The sequence below is a fragment of the Mobula birostris genome, chromosome 3 (assembly GCF_030028105.1).
Source record: "Mobula birostris isolate sMobBir1 chromosome 3, sMobBir1.hap1, whole genome shotgun sequence".
Lineage (NCBI taxonomy): Eukaryota > Metazoa > Chordata > Chondrichthyes > Myliobatiformes > Myliobatidae > Mobula > Mobula birostris.
The window spans coordinates 69864641-69881190 of NC_092372.1; the positions used below are offsets into that span (position 1 = coordinate 69864641).

The following is a 16550-nucleotide window of genomic DNA, read 5'->3' on the forward strand; positions in this document are numbered from 1 at the left end:
AGTCAAACCAACATAGGATTGAGACTATGAATGTTAAAGCATTAGGGAGTGTAATGACACTAAGAGATCTTGGAGTAAAAGTGCAGAGTTTGTTGAATGTGGCATTACAAGTAGACAGGGTTAAAAAGGCATTTAGCATGCTGGCCTTCCAGTCAGGGCATTGAGTTTAGAAGTTAGGACATGTCATAATAGTCATTTGTTACACTACTCTTGGAGTAGTACGTAGAGTTTTGGTCATCCTATCATTGGAAAGTATGTAGCTAAACTGCAGTAAAGATTTGATGTTGTCAGGACTGGAGGGCCTGAGTTATAGGGAGAAGTTGGCCAGGTTAGGTCTTTATTCACAGAGTGTAGGAAAATGAGGGGCAACCTTACAGACAACATGGATAGTCAATCTCTTCCCCAAGGTGGGCAAGTCCAATACTAGGGAGCATAGACTTGGCAGTGAGAGGGCAAAGATTTAAAAGGGACCCCAAAGGGCAACTATTTCATGAATTGGCTGGTGAGTACAGTAAACAAGCTGCCAGGAGAAGTGGTTGAAACAGATACACCTGGAAAGTGGTTCTAGTGGTAAAGAAGGGGCAGGGTTTAGAGGAATATGGGCCAAATACAGGAAATTGGGACCAGCTGCCATGGATTCATTGAGCCAAAGGGCCTGTATCTGTGCTATATTGCTCTCTGAATTTTACATGTTCAGAAAGTACAGTACAAATCTTTAACGTAGTTTTACTGAATACAGCCAAGATGTATTGTTCATTCACATGTATGTTGCACACATCCAGGATTTAATTGATTACAGTGCACATCTCCTGACTCAAGCATATGAAAACATCACTTCTGTATTTTACAGCAAATTTATTCCAACCTTTAGTAATATGGTGGCAAAGGAGTTCAATTACAATATAGATAGTAGGACAAATTTAGAACAGTAGCTGAACACTTCAGATAGGAATACATTATTTATTGTGGTGTTTTCCACAATATTATATTGATCAAATCTTCAGTCTGCAGTGTTGCAGAAAAAAATGTATTTTAAAATGGTTGGTCTCATAAATGATTTACAGAATTGCTAAATTTCCCAACAAATCAATATTTATTACTGCCCAGGACACAGAGGCATAGCTGTCTTGTACTCCACATTCACGTCACAAACTCTTGTGCAATGTCCCAAAATCAACCGGAAAAAAATCCATGGCCAGAGAAGTTTTCGTGGAATGCACCTTCTCAATTGCAGTCAAAATTTAAATGAAGTCTTTTTAGTGGGGGAAAAATTATCTCGAGAAGAAACTGCACGTGAAGCAGATCCACAAGGCATTTACATGATGGCAGATAACCGATATATATATCAACATATGATCACCATCAAGTGGTTCAGTGCCATCTGTCGGTTTTCTCAGAGCAAACTTTGCACAGATCGAAATCCCATAAACAAATTCAAGGACAGTAAATTAAGTGTTCTTGGAAGTACAAAGTTCTAAAAGCTAAGTGGTCAAGAGTTTTCAGCGTCATCTAACTTGGCTTAGCTGTTCATTTATTTAGGAGCTGCTTCATGAAATATTCACCTGAAAAAAATAGAAAAAGGATAAATTAAGTTATTTCTAGTATTTTCTTTCATTATATAGAGGCTGGAGATGTTGGAGAATAGCTGGTGACTGTTCTCCAACCCAAACCTTGTTTCCAAAAATCTATCATTCCCAGACCTGCACATGCTCAAGAAGATGCATATACAGGTAGAATTCCAAATATTTATAAACACTCTGTCTAAAGAAATTTTGCTTCACATCAGTTCTCAATAACCAATCTCTCTTCCTAAACCAATACTCCCTATTCATGGACTCTTCCAGGCTGAGGAAATAGTTCTTTAAACCTGCATGGAACTTTATTTCAATAAGACCACTTTAATTCTTATCTATAGTTTTCCTAGACTAATATCAATCTCTAATGTCTCTAATGTAAATGTATCTTTCTTCAGCTCTGAAGAACAATCCCTACAGTTCTCTGGGTGCAGTCTGAAAGGCTTGTAACAATTCCAATAAGACTGAATTACTTTCATACTTCAACCCCCACTGAACACTAAAAGATCATTTGATTTTTAGATTACGAACTGTAGATAAATATCAATTTTGAGCCTCAAACCAGGGCACAAGATCCATCCATAGAGAATGATTTCCCCTACTTAAAAAACTATACGTTCTTAAAGTAAATTATTTCACTCTGTCAGGTTCAAGCCACCTTTCAACTTGCTTGCTTTTATGGTTGATATCCATTTACAGACATATTGTGTCCATACAGTTCATTTTCCCACCTAGCTCAGTATTATCAGCAAACCTACAGGTAGCACAGTGGTACAACTGGTAGCGCTGCTGCCTTAAAGGCCCAGCAATCTGTGCTCAATCTTGATCCCTGCGGTCCACCTGGAATTCACACTCTCCCCCGATCACGTGAGTTTACCTGTCTGCTCCAGTTTCTTCCCATATTCCAGAGATGTACTAGTGGCCACCTAATGTTGTTTTATGGTAGAATTAGGGTGGAGCTGATCAGTGAGAGAGAAGAAATTATAGTAAAATGAGTAGAGGAATGGGAGTAGTAATGACTAGATGTCAAATCTTTAGAAAGAGGTGACATACGATCAGACGGTGTTGAACCATTGTGGATAGAGCTAAGGAAATGCAAGGGTAAAAAGATCCTAATGGGAGTTGTATACAGATTCCCAAACAGTAATAGAGATAAGATCTACAAATTAAAATGGGAGGTAGAAAATGCATGCCAAAACGGCAATGTTACAATAGTGATGGGGGATTTCAATATGTAGGTAGATTGGGAAATTCAGGTTGGTGCTGGATTCCAAGAGGGAGGAATTTATAGAATGCCTACGAAATGGCTTCTTAGAGTAGCTTGTGGCTGAGCCTGCTAGGGGCTCAATTATTCTGGATTGGGTGTTGTACAATGAACCAGAATTGATTAGAAAGCTAATGTAAAAACCTTAGGGGCAAGTGAGCATAATACAATCGAATTCACCCTGAAATCTGAGAAAGAAAAGCTGAAGTCAGATGTATCAGTATTACAGTGGGGTAAAGGGAATTACAGAGGCATGAGAGAGGAGTTGGCCAGAATTGATTGGAAAAGAACACTGGCAGGAAAGACGGCAGAGCAGCAATGGCTGCAATTTATGGACGCAATTCTGAAGGCACAGGATATAAACATCCCAAAGAGGAAGAAATATTCTAAAGGCAAGATGACACAACCGTGACTAACAACAGAAGTCAAAGTTGACATAAAAACCTAAGAGGACATATAATAGAGCAAAAATTAGTAGGAAGTTAGAGGATTGGGAAGCTTATAAAAAAAAATCATAGAAAACAACTAAAAAAGTAATTAAGGTAAAGATGAAATACGAAAGTAAACTAGCCAATAAAATTAAAGAAGATACTAGAAGTTTCTTCAGATACATAAAGAGTAAAAGAGAGATGAGAGTGGGTATCAGACCGCTGGAAAACGATGCTGGAGAGGTAGTTAGTGGGGGGACAAGGAAACAGTGGACAAACTGAATAAGTATTTTCTATCAGTCTTTACTGTGAAAGAGACTAGCAGTGTGATGCAAGTTCCAGGTGTCAGGGGTCATGGAGTATGTAAAGTTACCATTTCTAGAGAGAAAGTTCTTGGGAAACAAAGATCTGAAGGTAGATAAATCACCTGGACCAGATGGTGTACACCCCAGGGTTCTGAAAGAGGTGGCTGAAGAGATTGTGGAGGCATTAGTAATGATCTTTCAAGAATCACTAGATTCTGGAATGATACCGAATGACTGGAAATAATTGCAAATATCACTCCACTCTTCAAAAAGGAAGAGAGGCAGAAGAAAGGAAACTATAGGCCAGTTAGCATGACCTGAATGAATGGGAAGATGTTGAAGTCAATTATTAAGGATGAGGTCTCAGGGTATTTGCAGGCACATGATAAAATAGGCCATAGTCAGCATGGTTTCCTCAAGGGAAAATCCCACCTGACAAATCTGTTGGAATTATTAGAAGAAATAACAAGCAGGATAGACAAAGGAGAACCGGTTGATGTTGTGTACTTGGATTTTCAGAAGGCCCTTGAAAAGGTGCCACACGTAAAGCTGCTTAACAAGCTACAACAGGAAAGACTCGAGCGTGGATAAAGCAGTGGCTGATTGGCAGGATGGCTCTGGGCCTGTATTCAATAGAATTCACAAGAACAAGGGGTGACCTCATTGAACCTATCAAACAGTGAAAGGCTTTGATAGAGTGGATGTGGAGAGAATATTTCCTGTGGTGGGAGAGTCTAAGACCAGAGGATATAGCCTTCGAATAGAGGGGCGTTCTTTCAGAATAGAGATGAGCAGGAATTTCTTTAGCCAGAGTGGTGAATCTGTGGAATTCTTTGCCACAGGCAGCTCTGGAGGCCAAGATTTATATATATTTAAGGCAGAGGTTGATAGATTCTTGATTGGTCACGGCATGAAGGGATACATAGGGAAAGCAAAGGAAAGCAGGAGATTAGGGCCCTGAGGAAAATTGGACTAGCTATGAGCAAATGATGGAGCAGACTGATGGGCCAAATGGCTTAATTCTGCTCCTATATTTTTTGGTCTTATATGCCTTTAATGTTGTAAGAAAATTGGCGAAGCTAGCTCCTCACCTGCTTTATATGAAGAGCGTACCAAGGGTCCACTGGCAGTAAATAAGAATCCAAGTTCATTACCCACATTTTCCCAGTATTTAAACTTCTCTGGTGTTATGTACTCATCCACCTAATGAAAATGAACGAAATGGTTAATGGAAAAGAATCAACAAGACTACATTATTTAACATTAATGAATTGATGATAATGTTTGGCTCACTGTTGGAATTGTTTCTTGGAAATGTGGTAATTATAGCAGTATAAACCTTAAATGGCTCCAAAACTGAAGCTTCTGGTAACTTGTTTTCAGAGCATTCACTTGAATTTAAGTCTGTACTGGATTGTATCGAATTCGTTTTTTTTTTGAGAAGGTAAGCAATTAGAATCTAAGTGTGAGTACCTAAAAAATGACACTCAACCAACAAATCAAGGATCCGAAGACATCAGAAAGAACTGTTTTTGGTTACTGAAACAATTATACACACAGCAGTTTGAAAATAACTACAGACTTCTGACTATTCTTGCTAATGGAGGTCATAACAGCAAGTGCCTGCTTGCAGAAATAACAAGCAGAAATCCCTTTTTAAGCTGTTTTTTAATTACGTTAGCAAAATTGGAGATATGGCACAATGCTATATTTAGAAAATTAAAAACACGAAACATTTAGGTTGAAATTTGTCCATTATTGACTAATACTATCTCGGAAATTCATTCCTGAACAACTTAAGATGAGGTTCAAAGTTACAGAAATGTAGACCAGTGAGAATGTAAATAGATTGATCATGTATTAAAACAATGTGCCTTACTGCAGTCAAGATTTTAACATTTCTTCAGAAGTTCTTTGGTTCAGAAAATAAATACAACTTAAAAATTGTGTCTTTTTATTCCTGTCAGCTGTTGCTCAAATCCAAATTAAACTCATAAAATGAAATTTTGACTAGTTGCTGACTGTCTCAAAATGAAATTAGTGTGTTGTTTCAACTAACATCTATTAGGTACATTTCAAAAACTGTCCCAAATTTGCCAGGAACTCCAATCGAAAGAGGTAAGAAATAAGGGGGTGGGGGGGGGGGGGAGGAGAGAATTGCATTCTGACACTGGAGTTTATTGCTGAGGCTGAATTAAAGTAGGTTTAATTCTACATTTAGCTGAGAAACATGGGAGCTCTTGACATTAACAGCAATAAAAGATAGTTAATCCAAAGTATCAACATAGATCACATTCTGCAGTATGTGTACTTCGGGTTAATTAGGAACAACAGCACAGCGTCTATACCAGCTCATCAAAATGGTCTTAACTTAGCAGAAAATTATTTTCCAAAACTGACATAAGCTTCCAATTATTTAATTTTTTCAACATGTGCAGTACAAGTATATATACCTTTAGATGCCGTTTTGTTGGTTGCATGTACTGTCCCAAGGTCAGACAATCCACACCAGCCTCCCGTAATTCTGTGAGGAACACAAATGATCTGTGGATTCAGTATCAGAGGCCAAAAGTGTTGTAGTTTCATTGCTCACACAATGCACTTCTGGTTCAGAGTTGAAAACAACTATTATCCTTTTATGCTCATGTTTTGAGTTATCGTTCTTTTAAAAGACCAATGATAGGATACTCTCTATTTGCCAGCATGAATTCAATTCCAAGAGCACTCAAAGTTTTGGATGGTATTGAGCAGGATTCATTGGCTGCAATACATCCTAAAGGTACAACGTAGTAACTTGTTAAGGCTTTGACCACTTCTCTAAAAGCCACAATGTCTACCACCTTGAAGCACAAGGACCTCCAAGTTCCTCTCCACATTATCTGCCATACTGACCTGCAAGTAATGCTGTTAACTCTATCACTGTTTACTCAAAGTACAGGAATGCCCCCTCTAACATTATGGTGAGGTTATCTTCACCAAATGTACTGCAGATCAAAACAGTGCTTCACCAAGATCAACAATAAAATCTTGACTTTGCCTGCAAGTCTGCATCTCACAAATGAACAGAGGCAGAGCTCACACTCATGTGGTAAATGTTTTTGAAATGAGTACACCGACATCACAATTCAACAATAACAACAACCTGCAGTAATACTTTTACAAAGTAAAATGTCCCAGGCACTTCACAGATCCACTGTTCAGTACAATTCAGCAATGGCATCATGTCTGGTGTACCTCAGTGCCACTTTCATGGGACAATCTCATACTCCTTGATTGGAAATAATGACATCTAGGAGTTAACAAATGCATGCATGAGGAAGGAATAGAGTTGGACCACTGTTATGGTGGTGGAACGAGACAAATACGAGGATCTGGGCTGGGAAGAGAGCTGGGGATGCAAACAATGACAATAACTTTTGTTCTCACTGTGTTAATTTGGAAAAACATTCAGAAAACCAATAATGGATGTCAGACAAACATTCTGATAATTTAGTATCAGTGGAAAACTGACAAATAGGGACTCTAAAAACATGAAAAACAATTAACTGAAATGAAAGGATGCTTTAAAAATTTGGCATTAACAAAGTTCAAAGTAAAATTTATTATTAGAGTACGTGAATGTCACCACATACACACCTGAGATTCCTTTTCTGCGGGCATACTTAGCAAATCTATAGGACAGTAACTGTAAACATCAGAAACTGAAAACAAATTGTGTAAATGCAGATATAAATAAATAGCGAGCATGAAATAATATAACAGTACTTAAATGAGGGTAGCTATCGCCTTTTGTTCAAGAGCCTGATGGTTGAGGGGTAGTAACTGTTCTTGAACTTGGTGTGATTCCTGAGGCACCTGTACCTTCTGCCTGATGGCAGCAGAGAGAAAAGAGTATTGCCCGAGGATCTCTGATGATGGATGCTGCATTTCTACAGCAATGTTTCATGGAAATGTGCTCAATGGTTGGAAGGCTTTTACCTGTGACGTACTAGGCCAAATTCACTACCTTTTGTAGGATTTTCTACTCAAAGGCACTGGTGTTCCCATACCAGGCTGTAATGCAGCCAGTCAGCATACTTTCCACGACACACTGATGAAGGATCTTGGCCCGAAATGTTGACGGAACTCTTTTCCATGGATGCTGCTTGGCCTGCTGAGTTCCTCCAGCATTTTGTATGTGTTGCCTGAAAATCATTAAACCTTCTGGCCAGATAGCTGTGTCCAGTGTGTTCGCTGTTAACCAAGTCTCAATGCAACTAACAATTGAGATCAGCCTCTGATGCAGCAACGTTGCTGTGAGATCATCAATCTTATTTTCAAGTGACTACACATTTGATAACAAGATGGTAGGCAGTGGAGGCCTCATCCCCCTACGCTTTAACCTGGTTTGAATCCCGCATCTACTGCTACGTTTTCGGCCTTGGCCTTGACCCTTAAAGGCACCGCGCTTAACTGCTCCGAATTTAACCATCAAAGGTGAGATCTGAAGATCATTGAGGTTACTTTGTAGTCCCTTGTCAGCAGGAAAGCTTCATGCTGCAGATTGTAGAGAAAGTAGTTAAAAGGGAGTATATTTAAGAGAAGAACTGGTACAAATTCCTGCAGCCCACAGACAGTCACCAATGTACACCAGCGCCATCTTTCAAAAATAATATGCAAATAAATTAGCATATGAGATGGTTTGTACAATTTCTAATTAGCATGAATTGTTTAAGTTAAAAACCTAAAAGGAATAATTCATGAAATTGAAAGTACTGCAGATGCTAAAAATCTGACCAAAAACCAAAAATGCTGGAAACACTCAGCAGGATCTGACAAGGGGCTGTCAACTTGAGACAACAACTCTACTTTTCTTTCTAGAAATGCTGTGTAACCAGCATTTTCTGTTTTTAATGAAAGGAATGATTCTGTGATCTTAAACAAAATAATCTGATTGCTGAAAAATAATCTTTCATGATGAGACTAATTACAGTATATTATTCTTGAAACTGGATATTAACGAATTAAAGTAACTGATATGTAGTAAAATAGAACAGCTCACACTTACGTTGAATGGCTTTGTATTATGTCCTCACCTTTCAGCGTTGTGTACACCTGTTCATCTGTCTCACCAAGTCCCAACATTATGGATGTTTTTGAAAGAAGACCAGATTTCACTTTCTTTGCATGTTTTAATACATTCAGCGATTGATCAAAATTTGCCCGAGGATCCCGCACATACCTAAGGAGATAAACAGAACAATGGCTTGCCTCTTTCACCTCTATTCACTCAGAGACATCCATAACTATCTGGCTGTGATTATCTGTACAAGGGGTCGCTGTCTCAAAGAAAGGAGTTGGCCAATCAGGACAGATGTGAAGAATTTCTTCAGGTGGAGGGTGTGAATCCTTAGAATTCTCTAATCAACAGGACCATGAAAACTCAGATGCTTAGCAAACAGAGACAGATTTTTGGAGGGGAATTATGAACTAGCTAAAGATGACTTGTGATGTCCAATACACCTCCGGATGTAGAATAAGGCTTCAAAAATGTTTTTTTCTTCACATCTGTATTCCAGTCTCACTGTGTTAAAAATCAACATTCCATTAGCCTTGCTGTACTTATGTAGAACTGATGTAGAAAACCAACAAAACGTCTTTCCTCTTTCATAGCTCATAGGCTATCCCCCAAAATGTTACGTGACATTGCACTCCATCTGTTATAGCTGCTTCTTAGGTCCCTCCGTTAGTCGCATCCAAGCTGAAGTCAATACGCACGCCAGTACGCAAGCAGTCGCCCATGCAGAAAGCTCCCCCTACCCACTCAGCTGATGAATCCAAAGGAATGACAGAGATTGATACAGTTTGACAACAACTCCTACCAGTCAGCGTTGAGTTCAATGTAGGTCTGCCTTAGGGACTCCAGCTCTGAATTATTCCTCAGGGTTTACTCCCAGAGCCTTCCCCATGAGTGGATTTTTTCCTTGGAGTTTACTCTGGAAGTCTTCTCAAAAGCTGCTTCTAATCATTGAACAGTGTCATTTAAAAATTTCATTGGCTAACAGGATACAAACTAAGATTTGCATGTCTGCATTCCCTTGAATATGAGGGATCAGTATTCGTCTGTGGGTTTTAACATTTTGATGAGACCAACAATAATGTTCAGAGTAGACTCATCTTTGGCTTCACCATCTTTTCTATGATGCTTTATTTCAGGGGTGGCCAACCTTTTACATTCCAAGCGTCAATTTTTTCACGCATGAGTTCAGACGCACCATTCAACTCTTGTACCCCCATTCAATTCTTGTAAAAGTATGTTAATATAGACATATTCAGCATTTTTACATGATATGTTGATTTAATATAAAAACAAGAGAAACATTACTTACCTTGATGAGACTTTTAACAAATATATTTTGTCTTCTTTTGATTTCTTCCTTTTTCTTAATCACATATTCTTTCCGTAACTCAGACCCAAGCACTAGCTTCAGTTTTCCTTCTATTTCAGTCTGATGTTGTGTTTTATAGTGTCTATTAAGATCATGTCTTCTATTATGTGAGAAAGTGTTTTCACAAACAATACACAACCGTTTTCCTGATGGACCCACTATAAATAAGAACTCATTTTCCCACTGTTCATTGAATTCACGCTTACTATCACTTTCTGCTTTGCTTTTGCTCATTTTCTTTTGCACAGTGATGGGTAACTGAATGTAAAAACAAGGCTTAATTTTCAAAGAAGTACAAAGCTACAAATGTTCACAAAGGACGAACAAAGCACAACGCCGTAGCGCACGAGTGTCAATTGTAAACTGACTGGCAAAAACCTGTGACACACTGCTGGTGCAGACGCCTCCGGATCAAACAAGTATCAAACGTGTATTGAACAGTTATGGAACGACTGCAGAACAGAAGTCCTTCTTTCCTAGTTTGACTCTTTGAACATTTTTAATTGAAAACACATTAATGTGAAAGAAGATAACACTCACCAAAAGATGTGCACGAAATAATAAAATCACTAAAAATAATTGCTAAGTTTAGATTTATTCTCAGTAATACCCGTTTCTAGCTCTAAGCTACTTGAATTCCCGTTATTTTTTTTTTCCACAAATGAGTCTTTGGTTAAAACTTTTTGCATGAGTAGGCTTACTTTTTTATTATTATCACTGGGGGGCAATGCACCACTTTTGGCGCATGTGCCATAGGTTGGCCATCCCTGCTTTACCTAATGCTTCAGGTTCTTGTGACATCAGTACCGTTGTTTGCTGTGTTTTCACTGATTCCCCTGTGTTATTTATGATTATTGCTGTCACCACACAGGGCACTGATTAAATTTCCAACTTTAGTTAATATATTAAAAACAAATAATTAAACACTTTAGTACAATTATTTCAGGCTTTTAATATTACTGCTACCATGTGGATTTCTCCAAGTTCCATTTTTATTCCACAAATTATGTAAAATAGCTTATGAAACCAATAAGCCAATGGAATTAACAATAGAAATATTGAAAACAAATTTTTTTTAAAAAAAAGACTATGAATTTGAAATTAGCTGGTGCTGAGTTCCTCCAGCATTTTGTGTGTGTTGTTTCAAATTACATGCTATCTTTCTGGGCCAATGTCCTTTAAATAAAATTCTTCTTAGGTTGATTATAAAAATTGAATAAAAATACTATTCACATCATCACATTTGCCATGTGATAGCAATTATATTTCTCACTTCTCTTAACTTTTTAATGGGAAATCAATAACTGTAAACATCATATTTGTGGGATAGATGAATAGAGCTGTGGTTTGATATAGTTGTTTTTCAGGAAGATTATATGCACTGTTGTGCACAGACACCAAAAGTAAATGCATAGGGGATGGAGGGCTGTACTGAGGTGGTGGTAGTAGTAGAACAGTTTGACTAAATAGTACACAACATCCACACGTCCATACCTCTGCAATTCCCTGACAGTCTCCACATTGTGTGCGTAGACATCAAGTCCTGAAACTGCAACTGCTTCCACAGCTTTTAGGTCACCTCTGAAGTCAGGGGTCAGGCATTCCACTATAATTTTGGGATGTCTACAGAAATATTTGTAACATTACACTGTATAGATGACCGACAAATTACAAGAATAAACATCTGCAATGGAAAACCTATTTACAAATACTAATTACCATAGTACTTAAAATGAAATAATTTTTTAAAAACTACTTTACCTCTGTTAATAAAAGCAGCTCCATAAGATAATTACTGAATGTGAGCAAATTCACCAGACTTGCAAATGAAACATGACCACAGGTATAGGGTTAAGTAAAACATAAGGAGATCTTCAACTTGCTGATGAAATGTTAGCTAAAACTGATCCAATTTGACTAAGCTTATCCCTAAAACATAAAAGCACCTGTTCTTGCACTAGGTAAATGAAGTTAACCTGCATAGTAATAAAACTTGCAAGTGAATGAAACTGCTTCACCTTTCTTTTAACTGTGATACTGTAGCTGCAAAATGTTTCGCTCCACCATCTGGAAGATCTGTGGAAAAACAGGACATGTAACAGTTGTGGTTCTGACATCATAACCTGACTTAGTGCAATAACAAAAAGTATTGTGCAAAAGTCTTAAATATATATATATATATATAAAACTATAGCTAAGGTGCCTAAGACTTTTATACAGTACCGTACTGTACTAAGTTTATGGATTGCACTGTACTGCTGCCCTAAAATAAAAACCATGACATACATTAGTAATGATAAATCTGGGTTCAGATATGGGTCTCTATTGTGGACTGAGAGTGGGAGGGCGAAGGGAGAGGAGAATCATGGTTGGGAAAAAAGTAAAGATGAAGGGAGGGAGCAGGAAGCACCAGAGGGACATTCTGTAATTATTAATACACCCTATCCTCGTTATATGCGTCTTCAGACTATGCAAATTCACAGTTATGCGAGGAGCAGTGCTTTCCCGCCAATACAAGTCATGTGCACATGCCTCACAGTCTCACTCCCGCCAGTCTTGCATTAGTTTTGGCAACCTGTGGATGTGCGATCTTGCGCTCTTAAAATTTTGTTGTTTTTACCTACGGTTGCACTGATTTTGTGCCTTAAGTATTTAACTATGCCTCCTAAGCGTCCGATGTCATGTCCTGGGCCATCAGCCAAGCGGCAGAGAACCGCTTTAACACTTGAAAGAAAGTTGGAAATTATAAACATCTTCGTGTGAAAGCTTTGGAAATTTATGGTCACCTTTGTTCAGAGGCTAGTGAGGAAGTGTCAAGTGATATTGTTAGCTTTAATGCAAGTAGGGGATAGTTTTCTATGTTTGTTAATCGTCACAGGCTTCAGAACCTAGCTGTGCGTGGTGAGCAAGTCAGTGCTGACCATGAAGCTGCTGAACTTTACCCTGAGCAGTTGTAAGCTTTGATACCCGAGTTAGGCATCACACCAAAGCAGGTGTTTAATGCAGATGAGACCCGGCTTTATTGAAAGCATATGCCAAAACGCACTTACATAAGTAAGGCTGAAAAGACTGCATCGGGTTTCAAGGCAGCAAAGGATAGATTGACTTTGCTTATGTGTTCCAATGCCGAAGGAGACTGTAAGATGAAGCCTCTCTTAGTTTACCATTCACTAAACCCCCATGCTCTTAAGGGATTGAATAAGAATATGCTTCCTGTCCACTGGGCAGCTAACAAGAAAGCACAGGTCACTGGTCAAATCTTTGAAGATTGGTTTGCTAATCATTTTGCTGTTGAGGCTGAACATTACTGCCGGGAACAGAATCTTGCCGTTAAAGTTCTTTTGTTGCTTGACAATGCGCCAGCCCATCCTAAACATTTGGACAGCATTCATCCTAACATAACAGTGTGTTTCCTGCCACCTAACACAACATCGCTGATTCAACCACTCGACCAAAGTGTGATCTACATTCAAGGCGTATTTTTTTTACGGTGAACTATCTCTCAGGTGCAGCAAGCAACAGACGATTTTGAAAATTCCGGGAGTTTACCAACGGTGAGGGAATGGTGGAAGTCTTTCAACATCAGACATGCCATCAACAGCATTGATGAATCCTGGAAAGAGGTCAGGTCTTCCACTCTGAATGGAGCGTGGAAATCAATTTGGGCGGAGTGTGTGCACACCCTCAAGGGGTTTCCTGCCTTCACTGCAGCTGTCCAGGGCTGTGTGGCCCTGGGCCATAAAGTTGGTGGGGAAGGATTCTCAGATCTCGAGACTGCTGACGTGGTAGGACTCCTGGATTCTCATGATGAAAAATAAAGTGTGGATGACCTTCTGCGTGTAACTCAGACTGAAGGTGATAACAATGAAGAAGAAAGTGTCGAGTTGCAGGTGAAGGATTTTATGGTGAAGCAACCGACAGAATTTTTTAAGGCTGTGGAACACTTGGCACAAATGGCGATGAACATGGACCCAAGTTTAGATCGGAGTCAACATTTCAGTCAACCCTGTCCCTGCCGTCAACCCTTCTTCCCTACAAGCAAATTTATGCTGAAAAACAAAATGCTGCCAAGCAAACAACCCTCACCACTTTCTTCAAATCGGTGTCATCTCCTGCTGCCGGCAGTACTGAGAGTTCTGTGAGTCTTCCTTCACCCCTTGCTGTCCTTGATGATCCTGATGACCCACAACCATCCACCTCATCCATGTAAAGCTGCCCAACACCACAACAATCACTCATCTCCCGGAGCGAACACACCTGCCACTGTTGGTGAGTACTGTTAACTTTCTATGATTTATTACATTGAATATTACCTTAAATTGATTAAATATAATACAAATGTTGTCTTGTAGTACTGCTTTTGTGTCGTATTGGTATAAAAATGTGAATAAGTTACAGATAAAACATATTTAGGAAGCCCTCTGGACGCATCCCTATTTTCTCCATTTAAATAATTTTTCACATTATGCGACAACTTCGAGGAACGTATCCCTCACATATAACAAGGATAGGGTGTAAACCAATTGCTTGGAATCAAATGTCCTTGCCTAGTGTCTCAGGGCTGGGTGTGTCTGCACCCACACCAACCCCTACCCCTGGCACAACATCTCTACCACCTGCCCTACACCCTTCCCTCGCCATTCCCAACATCTTTTGCTCCTGCCAGATTTACGAACTCGCTCTCCACGCCACTTTGACAAATACAGTACTGTGTAAAAGTCTTTGGCACCCTAGCTATATCTATATGTGACTTTTGCACAGTACTGTATACACACTTACTTAAGCAATACACCAAATACAGGCAGTCTAAAATTCCACCAATTCTTATTGTTATCCACCCTATCAACAGCGCATTGAACAAACAACTACCACGTTTGGGTATATCTCCATTCTCATATGCAAGTCACTGAGCTTTCTAGAACTGATTATAGAGCAGTACAGGTACTTCAATCAATTCATTTTAATATCATTAACATGCAGCGTGATGGAGATGCGAGTACTGGATAACTCACTTGTTAGCAATCTGGGGAGAATAAAACCCAGAAAAGCCTTAAAAGATCAAGGATCAGTGCTATGTCCAATACTTATACAGTGTAAATTATTTTAATGCATTAGGTGATACCCTGCTTCAATTCTCGGAGTATGGAGCTTTCGCATAGAGTCTAGGTGCTGGGCTCTAATTGCTAGGTTTGAAGATGATTGTAAAGCAATGCTGAAAAAGACAAATGTATCAAGGACTAATTTGTCACATGTTTCTTTTAATCCTCCTGAGATTTTAAGACATAGGAGCAGAATTAGGCCATTCAGCCCATCAAGTCTGCCCTGCCATTCCATCATGGCTGATTGCAGATCCCACTCAACCACATACATCCACCTTCTCGCCATATCCTTTGATGCCCTGACCAATCAGGAAATGACCAACTTTCGCCTTAAATATTTGCACGGACTTGGCCTCCACCGCAGTTTGTGGCAGATCATTCCACAGATTTACTACTCTCTGGCTAAAAAAAATTCCTCCTTACCTCTGTTTAAATCAATTTTGAGGCTGATTTTATGATATCTCCACTTCTATTAATGCTTTTTTTTGTCTCGCTTCTATCTGGATATTTGACTGTACCCCAATAATATTGCCAGTTAAAGTATTGGTGGTTTTGCATATGTATACATAAGAACTTTTTTTTGCTAAATAATCAAACTATGCTTCAGAAACAAAACTTAAATAGAGTCTAATATATGTTTTAACAAATGTTTTAATATGTTTTGTGAACTAAGTGAGAATTCTCTTATTAAAATTGGTCATGTAATGGGAGAAACCTTTTATCGCTTAACTAAAATTATTTTATCTGAAGCCTCGCAGCTAGATTTGAGTTTCTGTTCATAACTATTTTGAAAAGTTCTATCTCTTTTTGACAAACAGAATAAAGTAGAAAAAGCATTTCAGGATGTATATTGTATACATTTCTCTGATATTAAATGTACCTTTGAAACCTTTGGAAGTAGCAAAGGATGAAAAAAATATTTTTTAAGTTTCAGTTTTGGTAGTAGGTATCACCAGAGAGGCCACTTATTAACCAGATATTGCTTCTCTCTTAAACTGCTACAGGTTGTGGTGAAGATAATTCCAAAGGTGATGTTGTGTAAAGGGATTTGGAATACTGTACTGGCAATGAGGAACAGGGTGTTTTTTTGGATTGAGGGAGGGCTTAAGAATGGTAGTGATTATAAGGGGAACTTGGAGGCAATGGTGTCTCAGTGGGCCTACTGAAGCGACATCACATTGCACAGTGCTTCCTGTGGACCACATACACACATGCAACCGCTGTGTGAAGCTAATGAAAATGTAAAGGAAGAACCAGATAGAAAATGAAAAGGCAGAGAGAACATGCATGGCTGCATGGAGAGTAAACAATGATAAAACAATGATAAAAACGCAAAAAAAAATTTAAAACTGTGAATTCATTACCTCTTCCAAAGCTACAAATGCATAAATTTTATTTGGGGTTCTCAATTGAGACTTTTCTGTCCACTATCTAATAACAGTAACACAATGG

The 16550-nt window shown here is 38.7% G+C and overlaps 1 protein-coding gene across 2 annotated transcripts in view; it reads right to left on the reverse strand.

Annotated features, from left to right (window-relative positions):
* Positions 1–756: 756 nt before the first annotated feature.
* lias (lipoic acid synthetase) overlaps positions 757–16550 on the reverse strand; it is a 29843-nt gene continuing 14049 nt past the window's right edge. The window contains exons 6-11 of one of the 2 annotated variants that reach the window (XM_072252850.1): positions 12018–12075; positions 11494–11622; positions 8647–8792; positions 6025–6095; positions 4663–4774; positions 757–1562 (exon numbers count right to left, since the gene is read on the reverse strand). In XM_072252850.1, coding sequence (XP_072108951.1) covers positions 1528–1562; positions 4663–4774; positions 6025–6095; positions 8647–8792; positions 11494–11622; positions 12018–12075 — 551 coding nt within the window. In that variant the 3' untranslated portion in view covers positions 757–1527. Of the gene's footprint in view, positions 1563–4662; positions 4775–6024; positions 6096–8618; positions 8793–11493; positions 11623–12017; positions 12076–16550 lie in introns of those variants that run through there. The other variant, XM_072252851.1, reaches the window with a different exon arrangement.